At 38.6% G+C, this 24,840-nt stretch overlaps 5 protein-coding genes and 1 pseudogene across 6 annotated transcripts in view; 2 read left to right on the top strand and 4 right to left on the bottom strand.

The window, feature by feature from the left end:
* On the top strand, window positions 1,985-4,781 carry LOC104757977 (transmembrane protein 136-like). Its single transcript, XM_010480769.2, has 5 exons — window positions 1,985-2,268; window positions 2,357-2,497; window positions 2,634-2,753; window positions 3,289-3,384; window positions 3,737-4,781. Exons 1-5 carry the CDS (start codon window positions 2,041-2,043, stop codon window positions 3,845-3,847), a joined length of 696 nt encoding a protein of 231 aa, XP_010479071.1. The 5' UTR covers window positions 1,985-2,040; the 3' UTR covers window positions 3,848-4,781.
* On the bottom strand, window positions 5,195-7,473 carry LOC104759790 (annotated as a pseudogene).
* LOC104757976 (26S protease regulatory subunit S10B homolog B) lies at window positions 7,894-16,125 on the bottom strand. Its single transcript, XM_010480768.2, has 11 exons — window positions 15,931-16,125; window positions 15,509-15,628; window positions 15,259-15,395; window positions 15,004-15,165; window positions 14,795-14,881; window positions 14,676-14,701; window positions 9,018-9,078; window positions 8,779-8,916; window positions 8,432-8,623; window positions 8,236-8,334; window positions 7,894-8,151 (listed from the first exon to the last, which is right to left on the bottom strand). Exons 1-11 carry the CDS (start codon window positions 16,031-16,033, stop codon window positions 8,077-8,079), a joined length of 1,200 nt encoding a protein of 399 aa, XP_010479070.1. The 5' UTR covers window positions 16,034-16,125; the 3' UTR covers window positions 7,894-8,076.
* On the bottom strand, window positions 20,245-21,815 carry LOC104757975 (peroxidase 9-like). Its single transcript, XM_010480767.2, has 4 exons — window positions 21,459-21,815; window positions 21,186-21,377; window positions 20,932-21,097; window positions 20,245-20,826 (listed from the first exon to the last, which is right to left on the bottom strand). The coding sequence occupies exons 1-4, from the start codon at window positions 21,726-21,728 to the stop codon at window positions 20,414-20,416; spliced, it is 1,041 nt and encodes a 346-aa protein (XP_010479069.1). The 5' UTR covers window positions 21,729-21,815; the 3' UTR covers window positions 20,245-20,413.
* On the bottom strand, window positions 22,342-23,916 carry LOC104757974. Its single transcript, XM_010480766.1, has 2 exons — window positions 23,551-23,916; window positions 22,342-23,121 (listed from the first exon to the last, which is right to left on the bottom strand). Exons 1-2 carry the CDS (start codon window positions 23,853-23,855, stop codon window positions 22,629-22,631), a joined length of 798 nt encoding a protein of 265 aa, XP_010479068.1. The 5' UTR covers window positions 23,856-23,916; the 3' UTR covers window positions 22,342-22,628.
* LOC104757973 overlaps window positions 24,444-24,840 on the top strand; it is a 5,473-nt gene continuing 5,076 nt past the window's right edge. The window contains exon 1 of one of the 2 annotated variants that reach the window (XM_010480765.2): window positions 24,444-24,712. In XM_010480765.2, coding sequence (XP_010479067.1) covers window positions 24,493-24,712 — 220 coding nt within the window. In that variant the 5' untranslated portion in view covers window positions 24,444-24,492. Of the gene's footprint in view, window positions 24,816-24,840 lie in introns of both variants that reach the window. The other variant, XM_019239170.1, reaches the window with a different exon arrangement.

The raw sequence follows: 24,840 nt of genomic DNA, 5'->3' as shown, positions 1-24,840 counted from the left end.
CTCTACAAAGATGTGGTTAAAGAACTAGGAATTCAAGATTCATCAAATGAGCTGGAGTTGTATTTGAAAGAAAATGTGGAGAATCCAACCCTTCTAAATGGTGCTGAGTATGATTTGCTATCTTGGTGGAGGATCAATAGCCCAAAGTTCCCTGTTCTATCACTTATTGCTAGAGACATACTTGCAATGCAAGTGTCTTCAGTAGCATCAGAATCTGCATTTAGCACTAGTGGGAGGATATTGAACCCACAAAGAAGCTGCTTAACCCACTACATGATTGAAGTCTTGATGTGCACAGAGCAATGGATGAAATGTGAGATTCATGTCAATGAAAAAGGAGTGATAACAATCCAACAATTGCTTGCGGATGTGGAGTTGCAAGATGAGCTCATGCGAGGTAATTATATCTTCTATTAAACTCTTTTAACTCAAATGTGCTTTTTACTTTCTGTTTCTGAAAATTGATCTTTTGTTTTGTTGTGTTATGTAGAGTTTGATCCTGAGTTCAACTTGCAAGGACTGTAGAGTACTAAAGTAAGTTTGATGTCTCTTACTCTCTTCTCTTTGATGAAACACTTTCAATCTCTCATCTCTTTGATGAATTTTAAGTTTGAATGTTAAGTTTGATGTCTGTTTTGTTATGTAGAGTATGAAATGAATTCAACTTGCAAGGAGCCAAGCCAAGGAGGCAAGGACGGTTACGGTTTCAAGTAGCATTCAAGTTTCAAGTTTGATCTTTGTCTCTATGATAGTTTGATGGAACTTTGGTGTGTGATGTCTCAAGTTTTTCTGTTTTTGTTTGTCTTGCTCTTTTTGTCTGAACTTTGATGTCTCTTGTTTGGTGTTTGATGTCTTATTGTCTTTGAACTTTGCTCATCTCTTTAGACTTTGAACTCTTGTTGTTAGGAAATAAGTTTGAACTTTGAACTATGATGTCTCAAGTTTATGTTTTTATTTTCGGGTATTTTGCTATATTCGGGTACAAATGGATCCATTTTATCCGAACCAAAAATTGAATTTCAAGTTTCGGTTCTGATTTGGTTCCAAAAATTGTAGAACCGAACCGACCCGGAACCGAGAGGAACCGAACAGAAATCCGAACCGAATCTTAATGGTTCTTAAATGGATAAAAAATTTATGTAACCGAAAGAACCGGACCCGGTCGGTTCCTACCCGGATCCGACCCGCGGACCCGAATGCCCAGAGCTACCATAACCTATAAAATTCCTCATATAAACTATGGTATATCATTTTTTCGTTACTAATATTATTTTTTCTTATTAATAATCTTAAAATATATAGAAACGCATAGTAGCAAATTAAAAAAAAAATATTTTTTCTCAGGGTCAAAATATATATTGAGTAATAAAATAAATTTAATGGTAAAAAACATGTTGAGTAGTATGATACAGTATTTGTATTCTCTGATATGAGAAAAAAAAATAATATTTTATTGTTTTTTTTTCTTTATAAAATTACGATAATTGTAGTTGAAATGAAGTAGATAAATAACATATTATAGATCTATCACTGAATACTTTTGTCTATAATCCTACTGTCAATTTCTAATATTTGTAAACCTATTGTATCGTCAAATCTAAATACAGTGTTGTTAATTAGTAATCTGATTGGCAGTAAGCAAAACCCGTCAACCTTGACAAAAAGAAATCCAAACTTCTTGAATTTTCTAAAATCCAGTTGACTTTTTGTCAAGTCTCTTACTCATCACTAAATCCAGTTGACTTGTTGTCTAGTCTCTTACTCAACACTAAATCCAGTTAACTAGGCTGTTTGGGAGCTATATAGGGGCAAAGTACTTCCAAAATCGTTGGATCAAATCTTTTTTAGGTCATGAATTTAACCAGAAACATTAATGACGACAATGGGATCCACACAATTGATTCCCAAGTTCCCAACTAACATACCACCAATAATGTCGGCCTATTAACATCGCTCAAACCTTTTTATTCCTCTCTATCACTTTTGTGAACATAAGCAATATAGGTTTTGCATTGGGGGAAAAAAAGAAAGAGATCAAAAATGGAGGAAGAACTAGTAAGAGCTATTAAGATAATAGTATTTGGAGTAATCTCATGGGGTGTGGCCTTTGTTCTCACCCGGAGAATCTTCTCAAGCTACTCATTCAACTTCAGCAACCGTCTTCTCTCCACGGCTCACGCCACAATCGCTGTCACATTAGCAACACTCTCTGTTCAAGATTGGTCTTGCCCTGTTTGTCCCCGAGCATCTAAGCCATCTCTCAAACAGGTTCCTTCTTAACCACGTAATCAATTCTCTCTTGACTCTTTTTGCAAATTTAATTTGTAACCAAGCTGAGATGGAAAACCACAAGCAGATGGACGTGATGGCGTTTTCATTGTCATATATGATCTACGATCTCATATGTTGTCAGTTCGATAAAGTGATCAGCATTGATAACGCGGTTCATCATTTTGTTAGCATTCTTGGTTTTATAGCTGGACTTGCTTACCAAAAGGTATTATTTTTTATTTTTTTTGTCAACCAAAAGGTATTATTATCATCATTATTATGTGTTTCTCTAATTTAATGGTTACACTAAGATATATGAGATCTTGGGTTATTAAATGTTGGTACCATTTCTTGTTTCGAAGTCTGGATCTGAGATCATCGCTACACTGTGGATAGCAGAGATATCGAGTCCTTTCTTCCACCTTAGGGAGATTCTCAAAGAGATTGGATACAGAGACACCAGCCTCAATCTAGCCGCCGATGTGAGTGTATCAATATAAAAGTTCATAAAATAAAAAAAATGTATATAAATTTACAAAGTACTAATCAATTTTTTTTTAAAGCTCTCAAGACTAAAATACGTTCATTTCGATTTGTAGTTTACTAAACCAAAAGATTGTATTCTTTTAGAAAGTCAACTACATATAGATCTAACTTCTTCACCATTTAGAAATATTAAGTAGACTAGTTCAAATTGTGGGGGTCCTTTTTTGTGTCTTTAGTGTTCATAAGTAACAACACTAATATTTTATTGAATAACCAAGTATTTTTGTCACTTAAAACGTTTATAGTGGTCTTATTTGTTTATGGATTAATTTCAATGAATTAGCAATTGGCATTGAACATTTCTTATAGTTAAGGTCCTCCTGTAAAACCCAAACCTACTTCTCTTTAGCATTATTGTCTTTTGTTTGGTTTAGCAATATATTTTATTGAAATGAAAGTTAAATTTATTTTATTTAGTTTAAACCTGCTAAAAACCTAAGCACCGAGCTGTTTTACATTAACTGATGATAGGTATGTTTTGCTACTATATTCACATTGGCGAGAATTGTGTGCGGACCATTTCTCGTTTACGTCAGTCTGTCAGCTGATAATCCCATCTTCATCAAGGTATTTTATATCTTTCCCAACTACCAACAAACAGGTTTTAATTATATTCGTCAACAATATAATTTATACTTTTAAACAAAAACAAAATTTATCAAACAATAAAATCAATATAACTTTATATTTTTAGATCACCATATTTCGTTTTGGTCTTTGCTTTTAGTTACATATTTTGATATTCACCATTTTCTCCTTTCAGAAAAAATAAAAGTAATATGTGAAATTTTTCAAACACAAGTACACAACATGTGTATTGATTTCATCGATTTTCTCCCTTTTTTTTCTTTTTCTAACACAACTATAATCTCTCTCTATGTCATAATTGTAATGTGAATATTGTTTTCTTTTCTTACAGGCAATGGGATCAGGATTACAACTCGTGAGCATATTTTGGTTCTATAAGATTTTCGGGATGATGAGATATAAACTTTTTAAGAAGCCAAAGTCAAACAAAAAGTCTACTTAGTTATAGATATACGAAAACTGATTTAATCAAATTATTTTTGTTATTTTCTTTCTTAAACATTTATAGTCATTTATCTATGTTATTATATCACGGAGTCTTCCCTCCTTAACAAGATTAAGATCTCGAAGTATGCAGTTGGACACAATCTACTCTAGATGTCGACTAGCTGAAGAGACAATTAATCATGCTTTATTTGCATGCCCTTTTGCAAAAATGGTACGGCGGTTTTCACATACTTCCCATTTAGACACAGCAAATTTAGCTGATGATGCAGAAGAGAATCTCTCAAATCTCTTGTCCTCAATTCTCAATTCTTCAACATCAAGTGCTGAATCAATGATACCAATATGTATACTTTGGAGAATTTGGAAAGCAAGGAACAATAGTATTTTTAACAACATTAGAGAGAGTCCATCCAAAACTGTGTTATGGGCAAAATCGGAGGCGAAACAATTCTATGATCTTACTCATAGCATTGAAAGACACAATCAACAGAGAATCAAGAATCGTAATATTCAGCGTTGGTGTCCACCTCCTATCAACTATGTCAAATGCAATTTCGATGCTGGATATAATAGTATAAATCGAGGAGCAACAGGAGGTTGGATCATTCGTGATAACTTGGGATCTGCATTGGCCTGGGGTGCAACGCGATTATCAAACACATCTTCGCCATTGGAAATGGAAGCCAAAGCTATGCTAATAGCATTATAACAATCTTGGATCAGAGGATATACATCATTAATTTTGGAAGGCGATTGTGAAGTGCTGATAAACATTATAAATGGGAACTTACGACACAGACAGCTTACAAACATACTCCTTGATCTAAAGTGTTGGTTATCGAAATTTGAATGTGTTAATTGTGTTTTTACAAAATGATCTTGTAATAAGGCAGCTCATTTATTAGCACAATTTGGATGTACTTCTTCTCTTTGCTATGCTGATTCTGTAAACAAGCCAATATGGCTCCTGGAACAATTGTGTATTGATAAGTTTTAATCAATGAAATGATATGTTACGAGTAAAAAAAAAAAATCTATGTTATTAAAATGTATTCAAAAATAAAAAGAAATATATGTGTCAATAAGATCCAATTTGTATGTGTTAGGCATTTTAACCGAACCGTACAAACCAAACAAAACCAAAGTTTACATACAACTCATTTGGTTAAGCTTTTTTTAACCAGAACTGTTTGGTTCAGTTTGGTTTGGTAAGCTTTTTCAACCCGAATGAAACCGAATCGAACCAATAAGAAATTAAAGTATGTTTAGGTAGTTAGGTAAAATGTAAAATGTTCAACATGAAGTAAAATACACCAATTATAATGAAAAAGGTTCAATAAGACTAGAGACTATATAAGTCCTGTGATTCACACCATTGATCTGATTTCATCAGTTTGTTTAAGAGAGCAATATTAATGGAGACGTTGTTGTTATGAGGAAGTGTTGGATGGACCAGCTCCGTAAACTTAAACGTAAGGTAATGTTCGTTCAACAGTAGGACCATCTTTTCTAATGTATTTGCGTTTTTAAGCACAAGTTCCACGAATGAAGTCACGTGCTTTAACTCTACATACCAAGGGTTCTTGTTCCAGAAGACTCCATCTTTTGATTTCCAGCATTGATCCGGATTCAAGCGTTGCATAGTTAGGTAGTCGTCAAGGCACTTCGTCTGCTCAACAAAGAGAAAACACACAAAAATGGGTATATATATATATATATATATATCTGAACTCGATGATAGTGGTTCGTTAGAAGAGAGGCCAAGCAGGAAAATAAAAGAGCACGTTGACGGTAAATAATTATACCGGTATGGTGTTGCAATCCCTTGCGCGTAAGATGAGCTTCTTTAAACAAGGTGAGTTTTGTAACAGCCTTTCTATACCAGGAATAACATACTGAAAGATCGCTGTCTCGAGAGCCAAGTATTTGACCTTCAACATCGGAAAAGGAACACCACAAAGCTCCGCAACAGATAAAATCTAACAGAAAGCACAAAAAGATCGATATTCAGTGCCCAAATGAAACGCATATATATATACATTGAGTAACATATATATATAGATTAAAACATTCGTAAACGGCTAAACCTGTAAATCAAAAAGTGGTGCAACCAACTGATTAATTTAGGGGAGCTCAAAAGATACCTGAAGAAAGTTTCCTCCAAAAGTAAGTTTCTCGGCCTTCTGTAACTTTTCTAGCATCTTTAGCACCATTACTTGAAGAAACTCAGCATCCACCGTTTTTTCCACGTGGTTGAAGCCAATTTCCATTTTCGCTTCGGTTAAAGAAGAGACATCAACTAAAGTACACGGTAACAGAGAGTTTGTCAATGTGAGACTATGGAGATGTGGTGCCAGGATCTGCGTTGGCCCGGGGACCCAAATGTTGCGGTCTATTTCTAATGTTGTCAGACGCAATGATTCTCTGAGATCAAGAACCATCAGTTTATCGCAAAAATACAATGTTAAGCTTTCAAGTACTGGACAACCAGATAGAATCTTCGCAATGGATTCGTCAGACATATTACAACAACCCAAGTACAACTTCTTCAGTGATGTCCAGAGCACAGAGTATTTGGGAGTTAAATCAGTGAAGAATAGCTTAAAGGTGAGTTGCTTGACAGAGGTATTGATGAAGAAGAAATCGGGAATAGGAGTAGGACACTGATGATGCCTGAATTCCAAGGAAAGATTCTCCACGTTGCGGGAGATGGCGAACTTGATCCACTTGTCTACGTGGAGTTTGCTGCTGGTGCTGTTGTGGAAGTTCATGATCTTAGGAGCAGTGTGGTAATTACTTAGGGTTTTGTATATGGCATCATCATCACGATTACGTATGTAATCAAAGAAGTCGAGAGAAGGTATATCGCACCATACATGCCTCCATCGTTTTGATAGAAGAGAAGTTCTGATGGCGAATTGGGTTGGAATAAAGGTGAGGATATGTTGGAGGATCACATCAGGTAAAGAGCTGATTACGTCTTCTACTGCTCCTCCTCCTCCTCCTTTGATGCTCTTGCCGGCCATCTTAATTTATGAACTTTTTGCGATTTTCTTAGGTTTTTTTTCTTTTTTTTTTTTAAGGACAGGCCAAAGGGGGGTGTGTGATGTTATGAAATAGCTTTCTCGACGTTACTTAAATAGGTATCTTATTATTTTGGGCCATGTTGGGGGTGGATTCTCACTCCCAAGATCTGGCCCATGAACATTTGTAAAAGCCCAAATAACAATGAAAATGTGAACGAGGGTATTTCGGTTTTTTGGATGGACGAACCGACACGGTATTCTAGTTGACAGCAGACTCGTCGATGGTTTAAGTTGGACGAATTATCTAGTTTGTCTTCCCTTTTTCAGCCTGTTATTCTCGTCTTATTTAACTCGTCTAGTTGAATATTGTAGCCCGACTTTCGCATGTTTCGGCACATATATATTTATAAAGAGAATTTCGATATGTTTCCCACCGAACTAAAATCTATAATTGTCACCGACTTGAACATCAACAGGCCAAACTTGTTTTACATTCACGACGAGCGAATCATCTTTTGCAACATTTTCTCCCTGCACCACGTTTATGGTGAACAGTTTTCACATGTATCAGGGCATCTCCAACCCATATCTCCATTTTTTTCTTCAAAATGGAGTAACTCTATTATGGAGTTGGGTTTTATTCCAACCCTACTCCATTTTGGAGTTAAAAATAGAGATCTCCAAATTGTAGTGTAAAGAAAAAAAAGAGGTCTTCAAATATAGAGAAAAAAAAAATGGAGATATCTATTTTGGAGATGAAAATGGAGATGGGTTGGAGCAAAATTGACTCCAAACTCTATTATGCAGATGGAAATGGAGATAGGTTGGAGTTGAGATGGAAATGGAGATAAGTTGGAGTTGGTCTCAGAAGAGGGAAAACGGCCAATGCATGTTGAATGACGAATGGACTTGGGGTTTTACAAATAATTCTTTCAAAGCAAAAATGAACTCCTGGCGCCGAAAGATGAATCAAACTGACTCTTTGTGATTTTGAACCATATTTAGAGATATAGGAGGGCATAAACATAGAATTGCTGTCATTACTAAAGCAAGAACTTTTGTTTGTATACTAAAAACCTCGAAACAAAACATTGAGAAACTGAAACAGAATCATTAGCTTGTTTTTCAAAGTGAAACAGCAGAGTTTTTCACTGCCCCCCTTAGGCTCTCTGTCTTCTTCTCTGAGCTTCTTCTTTTCTTACTCTTTCCCGAAATCTGCGTTGTAGTGAGAGCTCGACTCAAGTTTCTTGGCCTCGCTCAGCTTTCTCACCGCCTGTACGACCGACAATTTAATAAGCAGAAAAGTATGGGTACGAATAAATATGTTAAAATGCAGAGTATTTATTTTTGTATCTACCTTCATGAAGTCTTCATGGATTACATAGTCGCGCTCTGCTCTGATTGCAAACATTCCAGCTTCAGTGCATATGTTACGCAGATCGGCACCATTGAAACCCTATGGATTTTGATTTCGAGCAACAATCAGTGGGATTCATTATCTATAGCCAATGCAAAACTACACCGCAGTGAGCACATAAGAAACAGAAACAAACCTCTCCAAGTTTCACAATAGCCTCATAATCTATTTCTCCATGCTTGGCAATACCAGATGCGTGGATCTTGAGGATTTCCATTCTTGATTGTTCATTTGGCAATGGGATCTCAATCTTTCTATCTAACCTACCCGGACGGAGAAGTGCTGGATCTAGAACATCCGGCCTGTTGGTGGCCATTATCATTTTCACCTAATAATATTATCTCCCAAGTATCAGAAGATATTCCATTGAACAAAGAATGTTGGGGGACAAATAAATTTCACAATGGTAACTAATACAGCTCGTGAAATAACATTACCACAGAGATTTATGCACGTGTAGTAATCTAAAACTATAGGTCATACCTTTCCAAGTTGGTCAAACCCATCAAGCTGGTTGAGTAACTCCATAAGTGTTCTTTGAATTTCACGATCAGCACTAGTTCCTTCGCTAAAACGGCGCCCACCAATAGCATCGATTTCATCCATGAAAATGATACAAGGCTAGCCCCCAAGAATGAGAGTTAATAAAAAATTCATCAACTTCAATATAAAGCATATCAAGGTATAAGACAAGAGTCAAGAGGAATAAGATGGTATTCTACCTGGTGTTCACGAGCATAGTTAAACATTTCTCGAATCAACCTAGCACTTTCTCCAATGTATTTTGTTGGTTTAAATTGAGTATGCGGAAGCAAATTAGAGAGAATGTGAGATAAAATGAGAGCTTGTATTAGAATGGCTTTTACAATGTCGGCCAAAGGCCTTAAATAGAATGAAAACTAGGTTAACAATCCCACCAACTCGACAACTTGTAGATAGAGACATGAAGAGAGAGAAGGGAGCGATCCCAAGATAGAAAGCGACGTGACCTTGTCTCCCTAAGGGAAGCTATCTCGTGACTCTTATCCTCCAACGGTCACATTCTTCTTCGAGATCCTTCTAATGGGCTTGGTATTGTTTCCAACCCCAAGCCTTCTCATTTCTCTCAATAGGCCTCAACCTTAAGGGTGGCCATTAGGACGATCGTACGGACGTCCGTACGGACAACCTCCAAGTCTTAAGTAACATGGTCAATACTCCCCCTCAAGCTTAGCCAAGTGAAACGGCTAAGCTTGGAACCCGCACAAGACCACCTCGTTAAAAACCTTAATATGGAAAACCACATGGGACAAAACCATATCAAGGAAAAGAGTGTGCTCTCCACGGGTTAGAGGAGTCTTCTCATGGATGTGTAGGATCGACTAGTCCAAGTTTGCTAGAGATATACTCGCAAATCTGTGGACTAGTGGCTTTTGTGAAAATATCGGCCAGTTGGTCCTTGCTCGGCGTGTGACACGGTAAGACAACCCCTTCTTCAATCTTCTCTCGCACTGTGTGGCAGTCTACTTCGATATGCTTGGTCCTCTCATGGAAAACAGAGTTGGTTGCTATATGTATTGCAGCCTTGTTGTCACAGTGCATAGTGATGGGTTCATCTATCTCCACTCCAAGGTCCTTGAGAAGACCTTTGAGCCAAGTTAGCTCGTTTGTGAGCTTCTTCATGGCCCTATATTCTGACTCGGCACTTGATTGAGACACCACCTTCTGTTTCTTCGACTTCCAAGTGACTAGGTTCCCACCAACAAACGTACAGTATCCTGTTGTAGACCTTCTATCGGTTGTGTCGCCCGCATAATCCGCGTCGCAATAGCCAACAAGCTCGGTATTGTTGTTCTTTCCCATCCAAATGCCGCGGCCAGGGCTTCCCTTTAGATAGCATAGGATCCTCTCAACAGTGTTCCAATCAAAGTTTGTTGGTGCTTTCATGTGCTGGCTTACTTGGTTCACAGCATAGCACAGATCCGGCCGTGTGATGGTGAGGTAAATCAGCTTCCCAACCAGCCGCCTATATCTGCCCACGTCCTCATATGGCTCAGCCAACTTGTTCGGTAACGTCTTCATCTCCCCCTTTCGCTTGACCTGGTAGCCTTCTTCTAGTGGCGTAGAGACCGGTTTAGCCCCCAGCTTACCAGTTTCCTTGAGCAAGTCCAGCGTGTACTTCCGTTGGGAGAGAAAGAGTCCTTCCGGCGATCGGGAGATTTCAATCCCAAGAAAATATTTCAGTTCGCCGAGGTCCTTGATGTCAAAGGCTGAGTGAAGGAGAGTCTTGGTAGTGGAAATACCTTCCTTGTCATCGCCAGTGATGATTATATCATCGACATAGACGAGCACCACGACGCGACCGCCGGCAGTCCGTAGAGTGAACAATGTGTGGTCGGCTTCCGAGCGTCGAAAACCATTGGTGCGAAGTGTCGAGCTGAGTTTGTGGTACCACGCCCGAGGGGATTGTTTGAGGCCGTAGATGGCCTTGCGAAGGCGGAGAACTTTGCCCGGAGCCACAAGATGTTCGAAGCCCGGAGGTGGGTGCATATACACTTCTTCTTCAAGCTCCCCCTGAAGGAAGGCATTCTTGACGTCCATCTGCCAAAGGTCCCACGAGAGGTTTGTAGCCAAGGAGAGAACGACACGAACGGTGTGCAGCTTGGCGACCGGGGCAAACGTGTCCGTATAGTCGGTACCGTATGTTTGTGTGAAACCGCGAGCCACAAGGCGAGCCTTATAGCGCTCCACGTCGCCATTGCTCAGGTACTTAATTGTGAAGACCCATTTTGAGCTGACCACCTTCTTTCCCTTGGGAAGATCCGCTTCGTCCCAAGTGTGGTTCCGGATCATAGCATCGGTCTCAGCATCAACCGCCGCTAACCACTCTTTGTGCTCTTTGGCTTCATCATAGGTTTGAGGAACGAATTGAGCATCAATCTTGGTGAGGAAGGCAGCGTGTTCCTGAGGAACCAGGTCAAGTGAACACACCGCTTGGATAGGATGGGCCACGGCCTGATTGTTGTAGTAGACCCGCTTATCTTTCCATGTCGAAGGATGAAACTTTAGACGTTGACTTCGCCGGGGAAGAGCAACCATAGATTCCCGTGGGAGAGCATCGGTTGAGGTCACGAGATGATCATTGTCCTCATGAGTAGGCTCGGCACATGGTTCAGCCGGAGGAGGAACAAGCGGCACGGAGGCATTTTCTTGAACTTCTTCTTCTACGGGTGAGATAGCGGGTACATCCGGTTCATGTGAGGTCGGAGTAGGCTGAGCATGGCTCGACGGGCTTGATGGAGTGGTGATGCCGAGGTGATCGAGGAGGAACCGTAGGTTGGCCGAACGATCAGAGTTGGACCGAGAGAGATCCTTGAGACTGTCCCAATCCTTTGTCGCATAGTATCCTTGGTGTTCAAGGAACCGCACTTCTCGAGAGATATGTAGGCGGCCAGCAGCTGGATCATAGCACTTATAGCCCTTCTGACTTGTCGAGTAGCCAATGAACATACATTTGGTGCTTTTGGCGTCGAGCTTAGTCCTTTGTTCCCCTGGAACCAAAACAAAGCATACACACCCGAAAACGCGTAAGTGATCCAAAGATGGTTTAAATTGATTGAGTACCTCATATGGAGATTTGTCTTGTAGAACTTTGGTAGGAGTCCTATTAATCAAGTAGCAAGCCGTCATGACAGCATCTCCCCAGAATCGTTTGGTGACATTGGTTTGGAACATCATCGACCTCGCCACTTCCATAAGGTGCCGGTTCTTCCTCTCGGCCACGCCATTCTGTTGGGGCGTATATGGACAACTCGTTTGTTGTAGAATGCCGTGTTTGGACAAATGATCTTTGAGTCTATGACTGATGTACTCTCCCCCATTATCTGATCTTAGTACCTTTATTTTTGCATTGAAATGATTAGTAACATAATTCTGAAAATTAACAAATGCATCATAAACCCTATCTTTAGATGGTAACAATGTGAGCCAAGTATATTTTGATTTTTCATCAATAAAAGTCACAAAATACTTGTTATTGTCTCTAGATAGGCATGGTGAGGTCCAAACATCAGAATGTACTAAGTCAAAACAATGTTCATAAATGGTAGTAGATTTAGGGAAAACCGATTTGCAATGTTTGCCAAGAATACAAGGTTCACAACTTGAACTATCAAAAGAAAATTTAGGCAACATTAATTGAAAAGCTCTAGAGTGAGGGTGGCCTAGTCTAGCATGCCACACTTCACTTGAAATACTACTAAGGTCCGATTTAAAAGAAAACATATTAGGTGAACTTGATGAGTTTTTCTCTAGGACATAGAGATCTCCCTTAGCATCTCCACCTCCAAGAATCTTGCCAGTCTCAATATCCTGAAAATGCACACTGTTAGGACCAAATATGGTATAACAATTCAAATCGGTTGTAGCTCTCTTAACCGATAATAGGTTAGAAGTAAAAGTAGGCATAAAGAAGGCCTTTGAGTTCTTATCAAACAACTTTAAATCTCCTACACCTTTAACTGGTATCCTATCCCCATTTGCAATAATCACATTTCCCACAGTCGGCTTTATGTTGTGTATAAGGCTCGGGTTACTTATCATGTGATGAGAAGCACCCGAGTCTACAACAAGCGTTTTACTAGGTTGTGAAGCGAAGAAAGTGATACCAGATTCCTTTAGGGCTGCGATGGACTTGATGAGGGCCTCCAGGTCTGATTTCCTCACAAGATCTCCAAGAGAAGCCGCCATGGCCGTAGCCGCCGCGTTGCCTTGGTTTGCTGCACCGAAACCTTGGCCGCTTGGTCCTTCTTGCGAGATATGTGCCTTGAACTTAGCCGGTTTGAGATGAGGGTGAAGGATCCAGCACTTGTCCTTCATGTGTCCCTTCTTCTTGCAATGGTCGCACACCATTGTTTTCCGGTCATCTTGCTTGTAGACTCCTTTGTTCGCGGTAGCCAAGTCGTCCTTNACCGCTTGGTCCTTCTTGCGAGATATGCGCCTTGAACTTAGCCGGTTTGAGATGAGGGTGAAGGATCCAGCACTTGTCCTTCATGTGTCCCTTCTTCTTGCAATGGTCGCACACCATTGTTTTCCGGTCATCTTGCTTGTAGACTCCTTTGTTCGCGGTAGCCAAGTCGTCCTTTCCACAAAAGAGACCAAGTGAACCTTGTTCCTTTTGCACTTGAGAACACACGTCTTCAAGAGTAGGTAGCTTGTCTCCACGGAGGATGTGCTTAATCAGGTCATTGAACGCCGGATTGAGAGTGAGCAGGAGACCAAACACCTTGTCTTGCTCCTTTCGTTCATTGAGGATGGCCGGATCGATAGTACTTGGCCGGAGCATCTCCAACTCGGCCCACAATGACCGGAACTTCCCAAAATGCTTGGTAAACTCCAAGTCTTCTTGATGGAGACCGTTGATAGCCTTCTTGACCTCAAATACCCGAGTCAAGTTGGTCACGTTCCCATACACATTCGCTAGCGTCTCCCATAGTTCTTTGGCCGTCTCGCAGTACGAGTAGGCTTCAAGAATCGGTGCGTCTAGCGAGTTTTGGAGAATGGCAAGCACGGTCTGATCTTCTTGGAACCACTTGACTTCCTTCTCGAGATCAGCCTCCTTGTCTTCTTCCGTTCCTTCTTTACCGTCCTCCTTAGTGGCTTTCTTGGGGAGTTGGTCCGTTTCTACATGGATCCAAAGTCCTCGGCCACTGAGAGCGGTCTTTGTGGTTCTTTTCCACAACAGGTAGTTTGCTCCTTTGAGCACCACCGGGGTAACAATAGGCTTGTTGTTGTCCATTGTTAGGTAGAGTAGCGAGAAAAACGATAGAGTAGCGGATAGAATGAAGCGCGAATGAGTGAGTAGAATGAAGAATAGAGTAAAGGAGTAGTATACGAGTAGAGAATGCAAAGTAGAATCAAATAAGAACAAGAAAAAGAAGAGGAGAAAGTTTATAGAACCATGGATCAATAAACTTGCTCTGATACCATGTTGGTTTAAATTGAGTATGCGGAAGCAAATTAGAGAGAATGTGAGATAAAATGAGAGCTTGTATTAGAATAGCTTTTACAATGTCGGCCAAAGGCCTTAAATAGAATGAAAACTAGGTTAACAATCCCACCAACTCGACAACTTGTAGATAGAGACATGAAGAGAGAGAAGGGAGCGATCCCAAGATAGAAAGCGACGTGACCTTGTCTCCCTAAGGGAAGCTATCTCGTGACTCTTATCCTCCAACGGTCACATTCTTCTTCGAGATCCTTCTAATGGGCTTGGTATTGTTTCCAACCCCAAGCCTTCTCATTTCTCTCAATAGGCCTCAACCTTAAGGGTGGCCATTAGGACGATCGTACGGACGTCCGTACGGACAACCTCCAAGTCTTAAGTAACATGGTCAATATATTTGTCTATGATTGCACTTGATACAACCTAAACATAAAGGCAGAAAAAAAGAGAGTTTATTTAGAGCAGATAAGGCATAATAAGATTGAACACCAGTCCACTTCAACAACCAAATCAAACCTTCAAGAAGTTGGCATCGATGTTGCTGGCAATAGCTCTTGCTAATAGAGTTTTTCCAGTACCCGGGGGTCCATACAGAAGGACACCCTGGAATGAGAGAAAAGCAAATTAGCCTCAATGGAATTTGAAGTGAGTTTCGATTCTTTTAGCCATAAGCATGGGATAGTTTGTGATAGCTTAAAGAAAGGAGTGGAGAGAGAATGAAGTACCTTAGGAGGTTTAATCCCTACTCTAAGGAAAAGTTCAGGATTCATGAGAGGCAACTCAATAGATTCCCTAAGTTCCCTGATCTGATCACCTAAACCACCCACAGCCGAGTAACTAATGTTGCCAGGATCTTCATGCAACATGTTATAAACAACAGGATCGACCTATCATCAAAAAGGATACTACCATGTCAAAGACAGTACAAAACACACTCTTTAAGAGAATATGCGAAAAGCAAATCCAAAAATCAAGCATACTTCACGGGGAAGGGCTCGCATAATCGTTAGCGTAGTCATATCCAAGACAACTCGAGTTCCTGAAGTCAGCTTTTCCTTGTCCACCTTGCTACGACAACCCACCACATAACGAGGGCCGCTGCTTGCCTTAACAATCACTAAAATTACACAAAAAGCATAGGAAAAATCCCACCTTTAGATAATAAAGCACGATAGAAGAATGTAGTAATCGAATCAAAAGCAATAGGTAGAGATAGAGACAGGAAATTACATCGCTCATTATCAAGAGGACGTAGTACTTCTCCGATAATTTGGCCAACGCTTTGAAGAGACTTCAAATCATCCTCAGTTTTGTTGAATTCCTTTTTAGCTCCTCTTAAATTCTCCCTAGCTGCATAGCCGCAAACAAAACCCAGTTTATAGAGTCTCAACTGAACTACCAAAATTTTCAATTAAGCTTTGAGATCGACTTCAAATTCACAACTCCAAAAACCCCTAAAAATCTCGTCACTATTCAACCAGACCAAATTCCCAAGGGTTCTAATGAGAACAAAGAGTAGGAACGAACCCTAGATTTGATTTTCACCCAAAAGCTCAGGGAAACAAAAGAAGAGAGAGAGAGAGAGAGAGAGAGAGAGAGAGAGAGAGAGAGAGAGAGAGAGAGAATGAGGAAGATTTAGGTGGAAATCGAACCTGTGCGGACACGTGATTCGAGCTCTTTGTGATGAAGGAGCTTCTTCCGGTACTCAGTCACCGCCGCGGTACGGCGTCTAGCAGCGTCGTCTCCGTCGCTCATCTTCTTCTACAGATCTCAAAGTTCGACGACGACACAGGGCTAATTTAATTTATCAATTGTTTTCTGTTTTACTTTTTTTCTTCTTATAAAAAAGTGTTTTCTTGAGCAATGGGTTTTGTTAGATATCAAATAGAGGCTTTTGGGGCCATGGACTTATATTTATTTATGGTCCGGCTGGGTAAATATTATTCTTCCGTTTTTTTTTTTTTTTTGTGTTTTTGCCGTTAATAGAAAAGCTTTTTTAACATAATCGATCCCATAAGAGTTTTCAACTACTGATTAAGACACAAACAAAACAAAACAAGACACTTCTACTACTAGTCTACTAGCCATTATCCTACTCATACTCAGTTGTTATTAACTCTACTTCTTTGTCACCAATACTACTAGTCTACTAGTCATTATCCTACTCATACTCAGTTGTTATTAACTGTACTTCTTTGTCACCAATAAGCGGATCAGATCTCCCTCTGAAATTTCCGGCAGAACCCAGGGACCCCTTCACATAGTAGTCTAAGAAGAGAATGCAACTAGTTGAGAAGAAAGTGAAACCACCCGAAGCTAGGGTCCATCTGCCAAATGATTGACGAGGAGGAACAACTTTCTGGTAAAAAAAACAGCAGCTTGCCTATTATCTTTCACTCGAGGACTTTTGAATCCAAGAATACGATCCTCCATATCTTGGATACAATTTAGACGGACCAGACTAGCCTCACCCCATGTTAGGTTTATAGCAATATGAACCAAATTAAGAACTCCGTTATACATCAAGTCAAAACCCATGGCTTGTAAACCATCAACTGACACCCAACCACCTTCTTTAACCGGCTCAGCCTTATCTTCCTTCTTCTTTCTTCAAGAGCCTTATCTTCCTTCTTTACTTCCATATCAACCGACACCCAACCACCTTCTTTAACCGGCTCAGCCTTATCTTCCTTCTTTACTTCAATAGCCTTAGCTTCTTTCTTTTCTTCAATAGCCTTATCTTCTTTAACAGCTTCTCCTTTTGCTTGAAAAGTTACACCAAGCACCAAAATTTCCATCGGGTTCTTTCATGGCAGCCATCATCTCCCTCATGCTGTCCATTGATGAGGTGATGGTTTCTGCATCACAAAGAAGAACAGTGGCTACTTTCCTCAAGGCAGCTACGTTTGTCTGCTATTTTCGTGTCGACTCGGCTGATGTGATAATCTCTTGCGCCTCTTCCGGTGAGAAGGAAGTAAAAATCATCACCCTTGGTTTCTCTCTCGGTGCTTAAAGACTTCCTCGAGATCTGCTGCATAACTTTGTTGCTGCTTTGGAAAGCGGCACATGTAGTAAAGAAGCTAGAGTTGCCATGTTGGTCGCAGATCGAAGAAGAATCACAAGAATATTATTTTTATTTAACCGTTATCATCAGCTTTTTTATTTAATTAAAATAAAATATTAGCATAATTTTCGTTTTTATGAATTGGTAAAAAAAAACAAAAAAAAATTGTAAGGTGGTGCAATGTTGTTCTGGCTGAATTTTGATTTTTTTTTTCCATATTTTAATTATTTTTAAATTCTTTCTTGATTTTTCTTTTGTAATTAGATATTCAATCGAAAATTGTTTTGTAAAACAGATACAAACTTGTCAAACAAAAACATCATGTGATTCCAACAAACCAAAAAAATTGGTTCCTTCAAGAACCAAACTTGTAATTGTAGCTTCAAAAATTATAGGATTACATGTGGTACATTATGTACCATAGATGTCAAAAGATCATTGAAAAGAGGTTCTAGAAAAAGATTTATTTATAGGAAATGAGAGATCATCTTAATGATATATATTTTCTTCAGTTGTAACAATTGCCTAATCTACACAAATTATGGCTATAACCTCAACAAATTTCATTTGCGTCAATCCCAATGAGAGTAATTACCGTGTTGGTAGCTAGCATTGTGTTCAAAGTTTGGACACTCTCAATATTGATAATGTTAGGTTAATGTCAAATGGTATAGACATGGATTGTAGTTTCCGACCTAAATTCTATGTTATGTTACAAGTAGTATTAGAGACATCCACTCTCTTGGAAAGTATCTAGATTTTTTACTTGTTTGTTCGTTTCTTTGAAGATGAATCCAGCATCTTATTAACTTGAGAGGAAAAATAAAATAAGATGTATTTCTCATTCATCAAAAAGTATGAACAGTAGAATCTTTGTACACATGACCACAATATATAAATATTGAGGTTCATATCAAATCTTTAAAAATCGCTAAAAATTGTATAATTATTACCTAGATTTATGAAGATTTTTGAAGAGTTCAACAAAATCATTAAAAATGAATAAGTGAAAGATTGTTAAAGATTGCTAGAGAGTTTTGTTGATTAGTTTTCTAAAATCTTGTAAAGTCTTCCAAACAATCCCTGTATTTTTATGATACTTTCCATGACTTTATTTTGTAAAGAAAGTGTCTAAAATCATGAACCAATAACATAATAATTGAACTCATTAACAATCCTAGATTCTTTTGTTTTAATTGAATAACAAAAAACTTGTAATGACTTTATAAAAGTCTGAATCCAATAACCCAGATTTGTTAAGATTTTAAATGACTTTTTACAAATCACAAACTAATAACACTAAACTTTAACAGAGTTTAACAAAATCTTGATCTAATAACAACAGATTCTACATAACATTTAAAATCTTTAAAATTCTACTCAAATCTTAAACCAATAATCCCCACTTAAGCATTTAAGTAAATTGTAAAAATTGCAATTTGTGAGATTTAGGTAAAATTTTATTAAATGTAACTTGAGAAAAAATGATTTTTAGTAAATAAAGAAATTTAATATTCTAAATTTATAAATTACGATTATATAGATGAACCTGAGCTTCTAATTATAATAATTAACGTTAAAAAAATGTAACCATCGAATTCATTATTGTTTTCATATCCACCCAAAACTCATTAAACCTCTTTCTTGATCTGAAATCGACAATCATGAGTCTTCAATAATGAATCAAGATGTGATCACCAAGATTCTTTGACATTGTTTGGTGTAGGTACGTAATTCAATTGTAATAGAGAGCGTATAAGATTATGTGCTTTTCCATTTCAAATTTGGAAGAACCAATTTTATATTTGACTATATTTTAAGTAAAGTATGATGAATAAATAAATTTCTCTTTTTCACATTTATTTTTGACAGGGTAAATTGCGCAAAAAAAAACTTCATAGATCACTTGATTTTCTACTTACAGAAAGAGTAAAGATTGAAGCTTGTAAATTGTGATGTAGATTATGGAATGTTATTTTGTATTAGTGTATAAAAATAAGATATTTAATTTCTATATGTCATTTTTTACTAAACTATACTCCCCTATGTTTTAACCTGAACATGTCTTTGAGATGAACCAAGTACCTAGACATGTTCTTCGAGGTTCTTTCTCATTCTTCTTTATCGGTGGTCAAAAAATTCAGACTCCTGAACAAAGAATAAAACAAGAGAACATACACTTGTTCGTTTCTCAAACTCAATCTCCAAATAACCAATTCCATTTCCGGTTACTCGAGTACTCTTGAGGACTAACTCTACACTCCCCTTTTGTCAAAGCGGCTCTTGGAAACAAACCTGAAGGAAGGACTGAAGTCCGCTCGATGTTTTACCCCGGGGAAGGGTAAAGATTGAAGCTTGTAACGCAAGTCATGGGATTTTGATTTGTGTTAATGATCGTCCGGTTAGAGGAAGATAACCAGAGGTCCAGAGTACAACATCATCTGCAAACCAACAAGTAACAACGACAGAGTACCTACCTTATCTTTTAACGAAACCAAAAACCCGCTATTTAACGGTAGGTCGGTAGCCCTCGGTTTAATGGTTATTGGGTCTAACCCTTTCCGGTATAAGATCATCCGGCTCTCGTACTTACCTCACAGTGAGGATAAGAGGTACATCCTCAATACCATTTTCGTCTGTAAAGTTTTTGATTCGGATTTTTTTGCATGGAAAGGATTGAACAATTTGGAACTACCGCGGAAGACATATTGAGTTGTTGCCTGTTGGAACTCTACCAACATCTTTTTACGGGTTTTTGCATTGGTTAATCCCCAAAAAAGTGATCCGGTTTTGCGGTTCCTGAGAATATAGCGAGCGCCAGCTCTCTAAATTTGACAAGCTACGAAGGAAAGCTGTTTAACTAGATCACTAGGGGAGATTTTTAATGAGTTCTAAATTTCACCAAATTTTTAATGGGTTCACTCCTTTAAACAACGAACGGTACATTTTCATTCATAAAGTTGTTTAACTAGATCACTAACATATTGAAAAAACATCACACGACGACTTATTTCTTCCTCGACCGCCATTAATACAATAATATGCTGAAAACAAAGTTTTTTCTTTTGTTTTTAATTAATCACATGACAACTCTTTCTGATCTCACCATTAAAACCAGTAAGAGGTTGAATGTTCCCCATGTTTACCATCGACCTTGCGAATTGTTGAAAGAAAAGGCTCTCGTCTTCTGCGTAAGCTTTCACTAATGCAGCAGTCTTGCCTACGTTGCCAGTGAGAAGCACTTCATCTGATGTCAATAAGCCTTTTCCCCATAGGAGGAGCTTGAAGTATGTGTTGTCGAATCTAGCAGGAGAGGCTAAGTCTAGAGGTGAAATGTTGCTGTCCCCTCCTGTTGGTGGACAAATCGATCTTAGACCATAGTAGTAAGACCTCTCTAGTGTCTCGTCTGGTTGGTTATTACCGTTTTGATTGTATAGCCTTTGTTTGAACGTTGTGCATCTCGCTACTCCAATCGTATGCGCTCCTGTAAGATTTTTGGTTCATTCAGTTTCACAGTTCTGTTCGGTTTTTATTCAGTGCAAAAATGTTATTATAACAAAAGAAGAATAATACATGTTATTAAGCTCACCTGATAGGGAAACAAGGTCTTCTTCGTTCAAACCTTTGCGTTGGAACATTGTTAAGAGGTTCTGAATAGTGGAGTTAGGTGCAGGAATGTTCGTGTTTGCGCCATTGAGGCTCGCTGTCCTCGAGTCTCTTCTCCCTAATGGAAGCTCCCATGATGGTCCACCGCTCTGTATTGAACCAAAAGAAATCAGAAAACTAAAGCTATATAACTCGTAAGTGCACCAATAGGTTCTCTTGAGGGTCTCTTTATTTTACCAGTACAGTTGAGCCACGAGCAGCAAGAGCTAGAATGTCGGCACAAGAGACGACTTGAGGGCAAACTTGCTCTAGTTTGGCTTTGATCTCATCGATGACTTGAAACCCTCTAATGGAGTTCTTGTTTGGTCCCGCATTCTTTTCACTTCTTATGGTAGCACTATCATCCAACAAGATTGATGCATCACATCCCTGTTTACACACAAAGTGTTTAACTGTTAAGCTTATAAAACACATAAAGGGAAAACAAAAATAGGTCATCATGACTTTTACCTGGACGAAGCAATCGTGGAAGTGAAGCCTGAGTAAAGATGCTGCCATTCTTGGCTCTTTAGCTATGGCTTTTTCAAGTACAGTCATGATAATCTCATCAGCTTGTGGGCAAGAGAATTGGTAAAATTGTGGGTAAAGACTTGAGGAAAAAGTTCCTCCAATGGGGCGATTACTTCTCCATCCAAATCCTAGACCTGAATGAGCAACAACAATATCAAAGGAGAACATGGCAAAGAGAACAAGACCAGGAGTAAGCATTGAGATAGCCATTTTTGTAACTTGAGAGTTTTTGATTTGAGATAATAGTAGAGTGGTGGGGGTTTTATACTTGAAGAGATTCCAAAAGCTAACTGCTCCCAGTTTACCAAATCCTATAATTTAGAATGTAAGTTAAGGAGAGAGACATGGTCAACTTATCCTTAGTATACCTCCTCTTTGTCTTTTTTTGAGGTCTACTACCAACTCCAAGAACTAATCCATGTGCCTAACTTTCACATGTGATCCCAACAAAAACGCCTTGTACCACTGTTAGGTAAGTCTTTCAACCATAAGCATCTGCACTATCTAACCCCCTTGTGTGTTCTATCATTCTATGAGAGTTGAACATTGAAAATGATAAGTGAACTGCTACACTGAGAAACAACTCTATACCAAATAAAGATTTTCTGTTCATTTATTATTTACAAAAAATCCGACATTAAGTTATCCACTCTCTGCATCTGAGTCTCTTGGTTACGAATCAAGACCAGAGCAATGCTACAGAATAATAGTTAGTTATGTTTTGACCCAAGTGTTTCATAGGTTCAAGCAGCTGTGCAAAACGAATATAAATAGTCACATTTCTTCAGAATGGATCCTCTATTTGGTTACTAACCATAGAAACTGCTTCAAAAAACTAAACATTAAATGAAAATTTTATAAAAGTTAGGAACCGATGTTACAGTCTTTTTAAAAGCGACACAGTTGTGTGTCTGGTATAGAAAATAACACTGTTTTGTTCAAAGATTCTAACGTAAAGAAAGAACCACAAAAACTAACACTTGTATAACTTGTCAGGTTGTGTCTACTCGTCCAAAATAAGCCATGATGTTGAGAATCTGATAGCTACAAACCAAACAAACGTATTGCCAGCAATCAGAAAACCACCATCATGGTTTGTATCATCATCACTCACTTTTTCTTGGATCCATCGGTTCCATAAGTGGGATTCGAGGTTTCAGATGAAGCTAAACTAGAACTGTTAGCAGACTGTGTAGAGGGAGAAGTATCTGACGATGCCTCTGTAATTCCAGCTGAGTACTTTTTGATCCTCAATGAAATTAAAACACTTGACAGGATCCCAAGTACTGGAAAAACATAACCCCAAACCTGACTTTTCTGTTTTCCAGCTACAGAAGCCACAGCCATACCAGCAAGGCTACCGACTGAAGCGTTCTGCAAAATCATCGGGAGGCAGCCAATAACTGTGGGGAACAGGAAATCAGCTACAAACCGGACTTCAGTGGCTGCCAAAGCGTAGTTTATGACATAAGAAGGAATAGGCGAGAACCTCGCAAGAAGAACAAACTTCCAACCATCCCGCTCAACTCCTCTCGAGAGTATATTAAAGTATTTGTTTCCCTTAGCCCACCCAGTTGCTCTCGTTGAACTCTTAAAAACAAACCTGACAATACAAAAAAACATATGAGAAAATGGCAAGTGTTCATCTTCCAAGAGATAACTATGAAAGCTAACATCCTAGTTCCATTCTCCACCATATGTTAATTGTCAAATAGAGAATCACCATCACATCCACACACACATTATAGAATCTGAAGACATGGATTTCAAGAAAAGTTTTATGTATAAGGTTTCAACGATGGTGAACACCTACACAGGAAAATCTAAACCATCTCCAAAAGCAAGCAGAGTGTGTTAGCTAGCTATGAATTGAAGCATATAGTTTTCTATGAGTTGATCTGAATCCTAATCAATCAGAACAAATTCATACACTATAGACAGTTAGACACACATAAACGGTCGAGAAGCTCAATTTGAATCACATACACAGAAATGGATTAAAAAAACGCAGAGGAGAGGAGAAGAATGAGACCTGCCGATCCAGAAGGAGAAGGAAGCGGCGAGAACTTTGGCAGAGAAAACACAGAGAAGAGCAGGGAGGAATCCAAAGAGCATGGAAGCACCAGCTTCAAAGAAGACGGCGTGAGGGAGGCATAGAGCTAAGGTTACGGTGTGAACCGCTACATACGTCGGAATCGCCCAAATCCCGAGCCGATCTGACCATTCCTTCAGCGTTTCTAACGCCGCTTCTTTGTTCCATCCGTATCGAGTCGTGCCTTGTCTCACGACTATTGCAATTATCGCCACCGTGGCTGCGATCACCAACCATTTCTTCATCCCGGAGCTCAGAGATCGGAAGAGAGAGAGAGAGAGAGAGAGAGTACTCGATTTTGTTTTGTTGCCTGTGATTAAAAAACGGTTAAATTGCTAAATAAACCCTCAATCTTTCAATGTTTTGCAAATATATCCTTTGATCTACAAAACTTGCAAAAAAGACTTTAGACTATTATTTAAAAACTCACCAGGAACAAGTAACACCACAATATTATAGGGAAAAATGTAGAAAAGCATCAATTTATCAAAAATGGTAAAATTAAATATATAATTATTACTGATTTTCAAAATAAATTATGAACTGACTCTAATTTTCAAAAACTTGAGAAAATGAGAAAGACAAAGACTTTATAATTTGCTCATAATGTACCATAAATATTATAAAACTGAGTATAATATAATAAGTTCTAGATTTTAGTATTAAAAACTAAAAAACTAGTAAAAAAATAATTTTATGTATTTTCTGCATAAATAAGTAAATAATCATGAAAGCAAAATAAATAGTTGGTATATTTTTGTGAATTTTTTTAAATATTAATTTTTTTAAAAAAATTGTTTCATTGAAAAGAAAAGTGAAGAGATAAATATATATGGTTGTCGGACGATTGGCTTCCAACAAAGGCATAGATAGAAGAAGAGAATGTTAGTTCTTCGCACTCCCGCCGGACCTGTCTCTGCCGTCAGATTCATCACCAAATCCAATCCTTCTGCTTTCTCTTCTTCCGATTCATGGCTCGTCCCCGCTCCCAACACTCGCCGGCGAAAACGCGTCGTCCTCGCTCTCTCTAACCCCGACGGAAGCGTCAAGTCCAAACCCACTACTACTACTACCTCAGCTTCTCAAATCCCTTCTTCAGGAGATGAAACAGTTTTCGTGGGTCAGGAGAATGTTCCTTTAGAGGGTGTGATTCAATTCGATAAGCCATCATCTTCCACTTCATCTTCGAAGTTCACCAAATGGGGGTAATAAAAACTCTTACTTTACTTT

Source organism: Camelina sativa, chromosome 17 (assembly GCF_000633955.1).
Source record: "Camelina sativa cultivar DH55 chromosome 17, Cs, whole genome shotgun sequence".
NCBI classification, from domain to species: Eukaryota; Viridiplantae; Streptophyta; class Magnoliopsida; order Brassicales; family Brassicaceae; genus Camelina; species Camelina sativa.
This window is presented reverse-complemented; position numbering and strand designations above follow the sequence as displayed.